The following is a 12,500-nucleotide window of genomic DNA, read 5'->3' as shown; positions in this document are numbered from 1 at the left end:
TGCCAACGTTACTAATGTTACTAGCAGCAGTAACAGTAAATCCAGGTATAACGGTAACCTGAGTGCTAACGTTACTAACGTTACTAGCAGCAGTAGCAATACATCCAGGTATAATGGCTAACACAAACAACTACTTCAAGGTCTCAGAGCGAGTGACGTCACCGATTGAAATGCTATTAGCGCGCACCGCTAACTAGCTACACATCGCTAACTAGCTTGAGAACAAGTTCTCATTTACAACTGCAACCTGGCCAAGATAAAGCAAAGCAGTGCGATAAAAACAACAACACAGAGTTACATATGGGGTAAACAAAACATAAAGTCAAAAAATACAACAGAAAAGATATACAGTGGGGAGAACAAGTATTTGATACATTGCCGATTTTGCAGGTTTTCCTACTTACAAAGCATGTAGAGGTCTGTAATTTTCATCATAGGTACACTTCAACTGTGAGAGACGGAATCTAAAACAAAAATCCTGAAAATCACATTGTATGATTTTTAAGTAATTAATTTACATTTTATTGCATGACATAAGTATTTGATCACCTACCAACCAGTAAGAATTCCGGCTCTCACAGACCTGTTAGTTTTTCTTTAAGAAGCCCTCCTGTTCTCCACTCATTACCTGTATTAACTGCACCTGTTTGAACTCGTTACCTGTATATAAGACACCTGTCCACACACTCAATCAAACAAACTCCAACCTCTCCACAATGGCCAAGACAAGAGAGCTGTGTAAGGACATCAGGGATAAAATTGTAGACCTTCACAAGGCTGGGTTGGGCTACAGGACAATAGGCAAGCAGCTGGTGAGAAGGCAACAACTGTTGGCGCAATTATTAGAAAATTGAAGAATTTCAAGATGACAGTCAATCACCCTCGGTCTGGGGCTCCATGCAAGATCTCACCTCGTGGGGCATCAATGATCATGAGGAAGGTGAGGGATAAGCCCAGAACTACACGGCAGGACCTGGTCAATGACCTGAAGAGAGCTGGGACCACAGTCTCAAAGAAAACCATTAGTAACACACTACGCCGTCATGGATTAAAATCCTTCAGCGCACGCAAGGTCCCCCTGCTCAAGCCAGCGCATGTTCAGGCCCGTCTGAAGTTTGCCAATGACCATCTGGATGATCCAGAGGAGGAATGGGAGAAGGCCATGTGGTCTGATGAGCCAGAAATAGAGCTTTTTGGTCTAAACTCCACTCGTCGTATTTGGAGGAAGAAGAAGGATGAGTACAACCCCAAGAACACCATCCCAACCGTGAAGCATTGAGGTGGAAACATCATTCTTTGGGGATTCTTTTCTGCAAAGGGGACAGGACGACTGCACCGTATTGAGGGGAGGATGGATGGGGCCATGTATCGCGAGATCTTGGCCAACAACCTCCTTCCCTCAGTAAGAGCATTGAAGATGGGCCGTGGCTGGGTCTTCCAGCATGACAACGACCTGAAACACACAGCCAGGGCAACTAAGGAGTGGCTCTGTAAGAAGCATCTCAAGGTCCTGGAGTGGCCTAGCCAGTCTCCAGACCTGAACCCAATAGAAAATCTTTGGAGGGAGCTGAAAGTCCGTATTGCCCAGCGACAGCCCCGAAACCTGAAGGATCTGGAGAAGGTTTGTATGGAGGAGTGGGCCAAAATCCCTGCTGCAGTGTGTGCAAACCTGGTCAAGATCTACAGGAAACATATGATCTCTGTAATTGCAAACAATGGTTTCTGTTCCAAATATGAAGTTCTGCTTTTTTGATGTATCAAATACTTATGTCATGCAATAAAATGCAAATTAATTACTTAAAAATCATACAATGTGATTTTCTGGATTTTTGTTTTAGATTCCGTCTCTCACAGTTGAAGTGTACCTATGATAAAACATTACAGACCTCTACATGCTTTGTAAGTAGGAAAACCTGCAAAATCGGCAGTGTATCAAATACTTGTTCTCCCCACTGTATACAGTGTGTGCGAATGTAGTAAGTTATGGAGGTAAGGCATAGTGCAAAATAGTTACCATTTTGTATTAACACTGGAATGATAGATGTGCAAAAGCTGATGTGCAAATAGAGATACTGGGGTGCAAATTAGCAAAATAAATAACAATAAGGGGATGAGGTAGTTGGGTGGGCTAATTTCAGAATGGCTGTGTACAGGTGCAGTGATCGGTAACCTGCTCTGACAACTGACGCTTAATGTTAGTGAGGGAGATAAGAGTCTCCAGCTTCAGAGATTTTTGCAGTTCGTTCCAGTCATTGGCAGCAGAGAACTGGAAGGAATGGCGGCCAAAGGAGGTGTTGGCTTTGGGGATGACCAGTGAGATATACCTGCTGGAGCGCAGACTACGGGTGGGTGTTGCTATGGTGACCAGTGAGCTAAGATAAGACAGGGATTTGCCTAGCAGTGATTTAAATAATAATAAGCCATTTAGCAGACGCTTTTATCCAAAGCGACTTACAGTCGTGCGTGCATACATTTTTTTTGTATATGGGTGGTCCCGGGGATCGAACCCACTACCTTGGCGTTACAAGCGCCGTGCTCTACCAGCTGAGCTACAGAGGACCACATTTATAGATGACCTGGAGCCAGTGGGTTTGGCGATGAATATGTAGTGAGAGCCAGCCAACAAGAGCGTACAGGTCACAATGGTGGGTAGTATATGGGGCTTTGGTGACAAAACAGATGGCACTGTGATAGACTACATCCAATTTGCTGAGTTGAGTGTTGGAGGCTATTTTGTAAATGACATCGCCGAAGTCAAGGATCGGTAGGATAGTCAGTTTTACGAGGGCATGTTTGGCAGCATGAGTGAAGGAGGCTTTGTTATGAAATAGGAAGCCGATTCTAGATCTAACTTTTGATTGGAGATGCTTAATGTGAGTCTGGAAGGAGAGTTTACAGTCTAACCAGACACCTAGGTATTTGAAGTTGTCCACATACTCTAGGTCATACCCACCGAGAGTAGTGATTCTAGTCGGGTGGGCGGGTGCAAGCAGCGTTCGGTTGAAGAGCATGTATTTAGTTTTACTAGTGTTTAAGAGCAGTTGGAGGCTACGGAAAGAGTGTTGTATGATGTTGAAGCTCGTTTGGAGGTTTGTTAACACAGTGTCCAATGAAGGGCCAGATGTATACAAAATGGTGTCGTCCGCATAGAGGTGGATCCGAGCGTCACCAGCAGCAAGAGTGACATCATTGATATACACAGAGAATAGAGTCGGCCCGAGAATTGAACCCTGTGGCACCCCCATAGAGACTGCCATAGGTCCAGACAACAGGCCCTCCGATTTGACACATTGAACTCTATCTGAGAAGTAGTTGGTGAACCAGGCAAGGCAGTCATTTGAGAAACCACGGCTATTTAGTCTGCCAATAAGAATGCGGTGGTTGACAGAGTCGAAAGCCTTGGCCAGGTCGATGAAGAAGGCTGCGCAGTACTGTCTTTTATTGATCGCGGTTATAATATCGTTTAGGACCTTGAGCGTGGCTGAGGTGCACCCATGACCAGCTCGGAAACCGGATTGCATAGCGGAGAAGGTACAGTGGGATTCGAAATGGTCGGTGATCTGTTTGTTAACTTGGCTTTCAAATAATGTCGAAAGGCAGGGCAGGATGGATATAGGTCTGTAACAGTTTGGATCTAGAGTGTCACCCCCTTTGAAGAGGGGGATGACCGCGGCGGGATCCAAGTGGGCCAGTTCATTTTGCATGGCCCGGTGCACTTACAGTGAGGGAAAAAAGTATTTGATCCCCTGCTGATTTTGTACGTTTGCCCACTGACAAAGAAATGATCAGTCTATAATTTTAATGGTACGTTTATTTGAACAGTGAGAGACAGAATAACAACCAAAAATCCAGAAAAACGCATGTCAAAAATGTTATAAATTGATTAGCAGTTTAATGAGGGAAATAAGTATTTGACCCCCTCTCAATCAGAAAGATTTCTGGCTCCCAGGTGTCTTTTATACAGGTAACGAGCTGAGATTAGGAGCACACTCTTAAAGGGAGTGCTCCTAATCTCAGTTTGTTAAAGGGAGTGCTCCTAAACTCAGCTTGTTACCTTTATAAAAGACACCTGTCCACAGAAGCAATCAATCAATCAGATTCCAAACTCTCCACCATGGCCAAGACCAAAGAGCTCTCCAAGGATGTCAGGGACAAGATTGTAGACCTACACAAGGCTGGAATGGGCTACAAGACCATCGCCAAGCAGCTTGGTGAGAAGGTGACAATAGCTGGTGCGATTATTCGCAAATGGAAGAAACACAAAAGAACTGTCAATCTCCCTCGGCCTGGGGCTCCATGCAAGATCTCACCTCGTGGAGTTGCAATGATCATGAGAACGGTGAGGAATCAGCCCAGAACTACACTGGATGATCTTGTCAATGATCTCAAGGCAGCTGGGACCATAGTCACCAAGAAAACAATTGGTAACACACTACGCCGTGAAGGACTGAAATCCTGCAGTGCCCGCAAGGTCCCCCTGCTCAAGAAAGCACATATACATGCCCGTCTGAAGTTTGCCAATGAACATCTGAATGATTCAGAGGAGAACTGGGTGAAAGTGTTGTGGTCAGAGCTCTTTGGCATCAACTCAACTCGCCGTGTTTGGAGGAGGAGGAATGCTGCCTATGACCCCAAGAACACATCCCCACCGTCAAACATGGAGGTGGAAACATTATGCTTTGGGGGTGTTTTTATGCTAAGGACACAGGACAACTTCACTGCATCAAAGGGACGATGGACGGGGCCATGTACCGTCAAATCTTGGGTGAGAACCTCCTTCCCTCAGCCAGGGCATTGAAAATGGGTCGTGGATGGGTATTCCAGCATGACAATGACTCAAAACACACGGCCAAGGCAACAAAGGAGTGGCTCAAGAAGAAGCACATTAAGGTCCTGGAGTGGCCTAGCCAGTCTCCAGACCTTAATCCCATAGAAAATCTGTGGAGGGAGCTGAAGGTTCGAGTTGCCAGACGTCAGCCTCAAAACCTTAATGACTTGGAGAAGATAAGCAAAGAGGAGTGGGACAAAATCCCTCCTGAGATGTGTGCAAACCTGGTGGCCAACTACAAGAAACGTCTGACCTCTGTGATTGCCAACAAGGGTTTTGCCACCAGTCATGTTTTGCAGAGGGGTCAAAAACGTATTTCCCTCATTAAAATGCAAATCAATTTATAACGTTTCTTACATGCGTTTTTCTGGATTTTTTTTGTTTGTTATTCTGTCTCTCACTGTTCAAATAAACCTACCATTAAAATTATAGACTGATCATTTCTTTGTCAGTGGGCAAACGTACAAAATCAGCAGGGGATCAAATACTTTTTTCTCTCACTGTAGATAGCTGTCTGTCTTTGTTTTTTATAATCTACTAGCAACATAACATTACAGTCTTTGACCACTTTAGTACCTACTTACCCGATTCGCCTCACTGAGGTACGATAACAACTGGACATTGCGTCGAAGATGTCCACCTGTGTTTTCAAGGTAATCTACTCACGTCTGCATGGTATCCACTAGATAACACAGCCACAAAGTCAAACTTGTCTATATACAGTACACTGAGTGTAGAAAACATTTGGAACACCTTCCTAATATTGAGTTCCACCCCCTTTTGCCCCTCAGAACAGCCTCAATTTGTCGGGGCATGGACTCTACAAGGTGTCGAAAGCGTTACACAGGGATGCTGGCCGATGTTGACTCTAACACTTCTCACAGTTGTGTCAAGTTGGCTGGATGTCCTTTGGGTGGTGGACCATTATTGATACACACAGGAAACTGTTGAGTGTGAAAAACCCAGCAGCGTTGCAGTTCTTGACACACTTAAACCGGTGCGCCTAGAACCAACTACCAAACCTCGTTCAAAGGCACTTAAATATTTTGTCTTGCCCATTCACCATCTGAATGGCACACATACACAATCCATGTCTCAAGGCTTAAAAATCCTTCTTTAACCTGTCTCCTCCCCTTCATCTACACTGATTGAAGTGGATTTAACAAGTGACATCAATAAGGGATCATAGCTTTCACCTGGATTCACCTGGTCAATCTATGTCATGGAAAGAGCATGTGTTCCTAATGTTTTATCCACTCAGTGTACGTAAACATTAATGATGATTTGTGGACAAAGGTGATGGCTAAGGTGTCTTATTGGGAATTGTCCAATCTGACTTCTCTATGTAACCATCTATGGAAATTGTATTTCTGGACCGGGTGTCAGTTAAACTGCAGTACCGAAGCAAAACTGTAGGAGCAGTCGAAACCGTGCTTCCAGATTGGAACCCTGGCCCGTTGATTGGCCTCCACCACCGAAGCCACCAGCAGGATGTTCCTTTCTTTACGTCAAAGCCACAATGTTGGTATGTCAGTTTTTGATAAATGTAATTCAAATTGTAAAAATAGAAGTGTCTAATTATACTTTTTTAAATAAAAACTTTTGACTGTTTAGAAGGAATACAATCAATCTACGTTGTTAGATTAGTGAAATATATATCGTGCAACCTTTCATTTAAACGACACAACGCATAGAACCCGCGATCGGATTGAATCCGGCCAAACACTCTGTAGACATTGTTTTAGCCCACGTGATGGAAGTAACCTTGTCTAAGACCCAAGGACATGGGTTACTGCCCAGGCTTTAGCTCAGTGGGCTCACCATGACATGTGTACAGCAGTAGGACGGTGTCTCTGTCACTCACAGTAGGCAGAACCAGACCCACAAAGTCCTCATGGGCTATACAGAACTGGGGACCCTGGAAACACACACACACACAGACACACATACATACATACACACACACACAGACACACACACACACTGTTAGAACATCTGGTAATAAAATAAGCGTGTCAGCTCTCTCGCACTGTGTAAAATATATTGCCCATGACTCATGGTCTCCTTTCTGCTGACATTTGGCTGGGCAGTCTTTTCTGCCTGATGATGAACGGGACTAAACTATTTATCCTGTAAACTCTGGAAACCTCTCTAAAGGCCATCAGGCCAGGTCACCAACAGCAGTACTGTACCAGTGATGTCACCAACAGCAGTACTGTACCAGTGATGTCACCAACAGTAGTACTGCACCAGTGATGTCACCAACAGCAATACTGTACCAGTGATGTCACCAACAGCAGAACTGTACTAGTGATGTCACCAACAGTAGTACTGTACCAGTGATGTCACCAACAGCAGTACTGTACCAGTGATGTCACCAACAGCAGAACTGTACTAGTGATGTCACCAACAGTAGTACTGTACCAGTGATGTCACCAACAGTAGTACTGTACCAGTGATGTCACCAACAGTAGTACTGCACCAGTGATGTCACCAACAGCAGTACTGTACCAGTGATGTCACCAACAGCAGTACTGTACCAGTGATGTCACCAACAGCAGTACTGTACCAGTGATGTCACCAACAGCAGTACTGTACCAGTGATGTCACCAACAGCAGTACTGTACCAGTGATGTCCCCAACAGCAATACTGTACCAGTGATGTCACCAACAGTAGTACTGTACCAGTGATCTCACCAACAGCAATACTGTACCAGTGATGTCACCAACAGTAGTACTGTACCAGTGATCTCACCAACAGCAATACTGTACCAGTGATGTCACCAACAGTAGTACTGTACCAGTGATCTCACCAACAGCAATACTGTACCAGTGATGTCACCAACAGTAGTACTGTACCAGTGATCTCACCAACAGTAGTACTGTACCAGTGATCTCACCAACAGCAGTACTGTACCAGTGGTGTCACCAACAGCAGTACTGTACCAGTGGTGTGAGGTCTCCCTCTATGTTGTCCATGTCCTGGTATCCTCCACTGATGAAGCCTCGGATGTCCTCATAGTCTGACACACACACAACCACACACACACCACACACAGAAACCCACACACACACACCACACACAGAAACACAGACACACACACACACACACACAGACACACACACACACACACACACACAGTAATTTGGTATTTACTTCACAATCACTAACACACATCCACATGGTCTGTATCGTGTCCATGTATAAGTCCACTATCTCCCCTCCCTCTCCTCAAACACACTCACCTGCTCCGAAGGTAGGGATACATTCGCTGGCATCGAGGAGTCCCACTAAGCCCAGAGACCCCCAGGCCAGGTAACACACACGCCCACCACACTGCAAACTGAAACACACACAACCAAAGAACATGGGCAATCTCAGCATTTGAACCACAGTTGTTTGTCTGAAGTTGATGTCAGATGTTTGTCTGAAGTTGTCGTGCCTGAGTCCTGCGGTCTGTAGCAGTGTTGCTATCTGGTCACTGTGACTGTAGGTGATGCTATGGACTCGCTCATATTCTCTCATCCTGTCCAGGAGAACTCTGTAGAACACACACAGACAAACACACACACACACACACACATAGATACACACACACAGACAAACACACACACACAGATACACACACAAACCCACACAGATACACACAGATACACACAGATACACACACACACACACACACACACAGATACACACACACACAGATACACACACAAACCCACACAGATACACACAGATACACACACACACACACACAGATACACACACACACACACACACACACACACACAGACAGATACACATGGAAACGCACAGATACACACACAAACCCACACAGATACACACACACACAGATATACACAGAAACACACACAGATACACACAAATACACACAGAAACACACAGAAACACACACAGATACACACAGATACACACACAGATACACACACAGATACACACATGGCTGAAACACATTTTTTAGGATGTATTTCTGTGTTTTCAATATACTTAACGTGCGCGTTTGTGTGTTTGCAGGTGTGAGGGATGCGTGTGTGTGACTAAAACCTGTGTGTGACGTGTGTGTTGGTGAAGGCAGCTGTGTGTGCGGCCGTCAGGACAGTCTCCAGTAATATCTTGGTGGCACTGCCCCCCTTCATTCTGGAGGAACCACTGATGGCCTCGGGCTAGAACACACACGGGTCAGAGGTTAGGGATTAGAGGTCCATTGTCTTCAGTCAGAAAGCAGGATGGCCGTCGGCACTGATCTGTCTGATAACTAGTAAACATTCATGGGACAGAGCAACAGTAGCTTGGCTATACATGGTGTTATGTGTAACATAACTAATGTTCTGGAGGAAAGACCACACCTGAAACAACTCCTCCCCTCCTGTTAATCAAACAATTACTACTCCCTCTCCTCGCCAATCAATGGCTGTATATATACTCACACAATAACAGTTCCTGTTATTGTAATCTGTTGTCACATTTCTCCTCCCTTCACCTCCCCTGTCTCCTCCCTCCACCACCCCTGTCTCCTCCCTTCACCTTCCCTGTCTCCTCCCTTCACCACCCCTGTCTCCTCCCTTCACCACCGCTGTCTCCTCCCTTCACCTTCCCTGTCTCCTCCCTTCACCTCCCCTGTCTCCTCCCTTCACCTTCCCTGTCTCCTCCCTTCACCACCCCTGTCTCCTCCCTTCACCTCCCCTGTCTCTTCCCTTCACCTCCCCTGTCTCCTCCCTTCACCTCCCCTGTCTCCACCCTCCCTCCACCACCCCTGTCTCCTCCCTTCACCTCCCCTGTCTCCTCCCTTCACCACCCCTGTCTCCTCCCTTCACCACTCCTGTCTCCTCCCTCCACCACCCCTGTCTCCTCCCTTCACCTCCCCTGTCTCCTCCCTTCACCACCCCTGTCTCCTCCCTTCACCACTCCTGTCTCCTCCCTCCACCACCCCTGTCTCCTCCCTTCACCTCCCCTGTCTCCTCCCTTCACCACCACTGTCTCCTCCCTTCACCTCCCCTGTCTCCTCCCTTCACCACCCCTGTCTCCTCCCTTCACCTTCCCTGTCTCCTCCCTTCACCTCCCCTGTCTCCTCCCTTCACCTCCCCTGTCTCCTCCCTCCACCACCCCTGTCTCCTCCCTTCACCTCCCCTGTCTCCTCCCTTCACCACCACTGTCTCCTCCCTTCACCTCCCCTGTCTCCTCCCTTCACCACCCCTGTCTCCTCCCTTCACCTTCCCTGTCTCCTCCCTTCACCTCCCCTGTCTCCTCCCTTCACCTCCCCTGTCTCCTCCCTTCACCACCCCTGTCTCCTCCCTTCACCTCCCCTGTCTCCTCCCTTCACCACCCCTGTCTCCTCCTTTCACCTCCCCTGTCTCCTCCCTTCACCACCCCTCTCCTCCCTCTACCACCCCTGTCTCCTCCCTTCACCTCCCCTGTCTCCTCCCTTCACCACCTTCCTCCTGAACCATCAATATCCTTCAACCATCCGGAACCATCAAAATTCTTCAAGCATCCGGAGCATCAAGATCCTTCAGTCGTCCAGAGTCTTCCTCTCAATTCTGCAACACCATCTCAGACGAAGCCTACAAAGATGCTCTCATTCTACAACCACCTAACAATCATCAAACCTCATTCCAAGCTTGAGCTCATGTCTGCATGACGTAATTCTGCATTCGTACCTTGTAACATTTTCCTGCATTAAACCATCTCAAACATATATATGTTGAAGGTATGGTCTGTACCCAGTGAGTATGCTGTCATCCCATTGGAACATTTTACCAGAAACTATAAATCTGTAGCTAATATTGACGTTTCAGTCCTGAGCAAGTCTTAAATGAATGACCTAATCTAGCTAAGGAGTTTTGTGGTTGTAGGATCAGTATCTAGATGATCTAGCCGTCTACGACGTTATCCCGTAGGCCAAATGTTACAAAGTAGCGAGCCACAGTGCCAACTGTCAAAGTCGGCTACTGATCCTGGCAACACGTGTGGCGTTAGAATAACACAATCTGTTACCCCGACTGCTGGGTTGATGATGAATGCCCTTTGACCTCTCTGCTCCTCCATCCTCTGGACCACTTCCCTGAAGGTCAGACTGTAGCCTGGCATGGTCTCCCCCCTACACACACACACACACACACACACACACACAGACACAGAAACGCATACACATGCAGAGTATAAAATCAGTATTGACACATAGGCTCTTCCCTTCTCAAACGCACACAAAACAAAGACGCACTGACCTGGCCTGTGTGACGGGGTTGAAGCCAACCAGTACAGGAGTGTAGATGCCAGGGTGTTTCAGACAGAAGTCCAGCTGTCCTGCCACGAATGGGGCCTAGAGGGGACACACACACAAGAGTGATACAATGAAGCAGAAGATTGGACAACAGTTGTTGACTGGATCTTTTGTATTGGACAGAAGGCAGAGTAACGTACAGACAGGCCACAGGAAATGCCGATGAACAGGACATGCCTCTTTCCTTCACAGAGCTGAGCCGGAGAAAAGAGAGATATATAGAGATAGAGAGAGAGATGGGGGGGGGGGGGGGGGGGGAGAGAGATGGGGGGGGGGGGGGGGGGGGAGATGGGGGGGGAGAGAGTGAGTGAGTGAGTGAGTGAGTGAGTGAGTGAGTGAGTGAGTGAGTGAGTGAGTGAGTGAGTGAGAGAAAAAGAGAGAAACCTACATATGAAATTCATTTTATTCAGGTGAATTTAAACATTATCCCAATTTTAGACCACACCCCTCCCCATCCCTGACTCCTGACCTTCTCCAGTGTGAGCATGCCTAGTTTGGGGTCATCCTCTGGTGCCTCCTGAGATGTGAGCAGGGCTCTACAGAAACACAGAGAGAACAAAGACCTTAGAAAACACAACATTAAACACAATATTAAACACAACATTAAACACACAACATTAAACACACAACATTGAACACAACACTAAACACACAACATTAAACACAACATTAAACAAACAACATTAAACACAACATTAAACACACAACATTAAACACACAACATTAAACACAACATTAAATACAACATTAAACACAACATTAAACACAGAACATTAAACACACAACATTAAACACAACATTAAACACACAACATTAATCACAACATTAAACACAACATTAAATACAACATTAAACACAACATTAAACACAGAACATTAAACACAGAACATTAAACACAACATTAAACACAACATTAAACACAACACTAAACACACAACATTAAACACAACATTAAACACACAACATTAAACACACAACATTAAACACACAACATTAAACACAACATTAAACACAACATTAAATACAACATTAAACACACAACATTAAAGACAACATTAAACACAACATTAAATACAGAACATTAAACACAACATTAAACACACAACATTAAACACAACATTAAACACAGAACATTAAACACACAACATTAAACACAACATTAAACACATAACATTAAACACACAACATTAAACACAACATTAAACACACAACATTAAACACACAACATTAATCACAACATTAAACACAACATTAAACACAACATTAAACACAGAACATTAATCACAACATTAAACACACAACATTAAACAGAACATTAAACACAACATTAAACAAAACATTAAACACAGAACGTTAATCACAACATTAAA

General features: G+C 45.5%; 1 protein-coding gene across 2 annotated transcripts in view; it reads right to left on the bottom strand.

Moving 5' to 3' along the window:
• The window catches only part of gckr (glucokinase (hexokinase 4) regulator), a 23,547-nt gene that overhangs the window by 7,004 nt on the left and 4,043 nt on the right, over positions 1-12,500 (bottom strand). For both annotated transcript variants that reach the window (XM_084181644.1, XM_084181645.1), the window contains 9 exons: positions 11,600-11,666; positions 11,271-11,324; positions 11,075-11,169; positions 10,845-10,947; positions 8,895-9,013; positions 8,272-8,370; positions 8,075-8,172; positions 7,775-7,851; positions 6,650-6,746 (listed from right to left, as the gene is read on the bottom strand). In XM_084181644.1, the coding sequence (XP_084037770.1) occupies positions 6,650-6,746; positions 7,775-7,851; positions 8,075-8,172; positions 8,272-8,370; positions 8,895-9,013; positions 10,845-10,947; positions 11,075-11,169; positions 11,271-11,324; positions 11,600-11,666 (809 nt within the window). The remainder of the gene's footprint in view (positions 1-6,649; positions 6,747-7,774; positions 7,852-8,074; positions 8,173-8,271; positions 8,371-8,894; positions 9,014-10,844; positions 10,948-11,074; positions 11,170-11,270; positions 11,325-11,599; positions 11,667-12,500) is intronic.

Source organism: Coregonus lavaretus, assembly GCF_964263955.1.
Source record: "Coregonus lavaretus genome assembly, chromosome: 18".
NCBI lineage: Eukaryota > Metazoa > Chordata > Actinopteri > Salmoniformes > Salmonidae > Coregonus > Coregonus lavaretus.
The sequence above is the reverse complement of the archived record's forward strand: the minus strand, read 5'-3'. Positions and strand labels throughout refer to the sequence as shown.